The sequence below is a fragment of the Lipotes vexillifer genome, unplaced genomic scaffold (genome assembly GCF_000442215.2).
Source record: "Lipotes vexillifer unplaced genomic scaffold, Lipotes_vexillifer_v1.1 scaffold951, whole genome shotgun sequence".
In the NCBI taxonomy this organism is placed as follows: Eukaryota; Metazoa; Chordata; class Mammalia; order Artiodactyla; family Lipotidae; genus Lipotes; species Lipotes vexillifer.
The window spans coordinates 544,658-545,838 of NW_006793664.1; the positions used below are offsets into that span (position 1 = coordinate 544,658).

At 43.7% G+C, this 1,181-nt stretch overlaps 1 protein-coding gene across 1 annotated transcript in view; it reads left to right on the plus strand.

Annotated features, from left to right (window-relative positions):
- The window catches only part of TRAPPC11 (trafficking protein particle complex subunit 11), a 41,049-nt gene extending 40,640 nt beyond the window's left edge, over nt 1-409 (plus strand). Inside the window, exon 31 of the mRNA XM_007466514.1 lies at nt 365-409. Coding sequence (XP_007466576.1) covers nt 365-409 — 45 coding nt within the window. The remainder of the gene's footprint in view (nt 1-364) is intronic.
- The last annotated feature ends 772 nt before the right edge of the window (nt 410-1,181 follow it).

A 1,181-nucleotide genomic window follows, 5' to 3' on the forward strand; every position in this document is an offset into this window, starting at 1 on the left:
ATGGTGGCCAGGTTCCCTTTCACGGCGCGGTGCATTGATAGATTGGTGGTAGCAGCCAGAACACCGGGTTAAGAGAAAAGTAGTGACGAGGTAGATTCCGCGGGTGGGTGTGATCGGCTGGTGATATCTGCCACTGGGGACAGAGGGAGTGTGGCAGCATGGAGGCTGTGCGGTCACCATCCCCAGGCTCACGTGAAGAAAGAGGGTGCGGGGAGAGGAGGAAAGCAACACATTTTGTTTGGATACTTGCACACGTCTATTCTGTTTTCATGAAACAGTTCCAAGAACTTCAAAATCTCTTCAATTAATAGCTCTACTGTTGCCATTATCATTTTGTAAACCCGTTTTGTTTTCCACTCGGCAGCCCCAGGGCAGACTCATGGACGACGCCTCCATTGCTGCCGCGTGATGTTCAGGACGGGCCTCGGCTGTTCTTACGGAGACGCCGGACAGAAGTGTATAAGTTTTTCATGGTGAACTGTAGCTTGATCATGGTGCAAGTTAATCTTTGCTGTTTTTTAATGGATGTTATACCAACTCTTCAGAGGAACTCATGCTTAAAATATTAGGAAAATCTATCCTCTCTTATAGTTTTCACTAATAAATATTTGAAATCTGTCAGTGTGACGGGAAAGGATGTCAGTCCTTTGTTACTGTTGAAAGTCATTTTATGGATAGTAACGTCTTTTCAAAGTAAGGGATTTGCACATACAGTGGCCGAGGAAAGTTAAGCATCTGAAATATGACTGGACAAGGGGAACACGCACCAGTGTCCGCCCCAGGAAAGTTCTGAATCCCCGGTTGTCTCTTTCAGAGTTGGCTAAACCGGAGGTAAGTCCATCCTCGTGAATCTCGTCTGTGCTCAGAATACATACACAGGAACCGGAAAGCAGTCACGTGACTGATGCAGAAAACTTCCAGAAAGTTTTAATCAAAGCAATTTAAGATGTCTAAAAAATATCTTTGCTTACCATCAAAACATGTCAAATAGGTTCAGCTTGCAGCCCAAACGTGGATCATTTATGAAGCAGGTTTGTATTTATAAGTATGTTAACAAGGTCCTTACCTGTCAGTATCTGAACTGCAAGATTCTGGTTCTAAGCATAACTCCCTAAACTAAAAGTTTTTGAGAAAGGTGCAAGGTCTAAATAAGAGATTTTAGTTATGTTGTGCGATTTGAA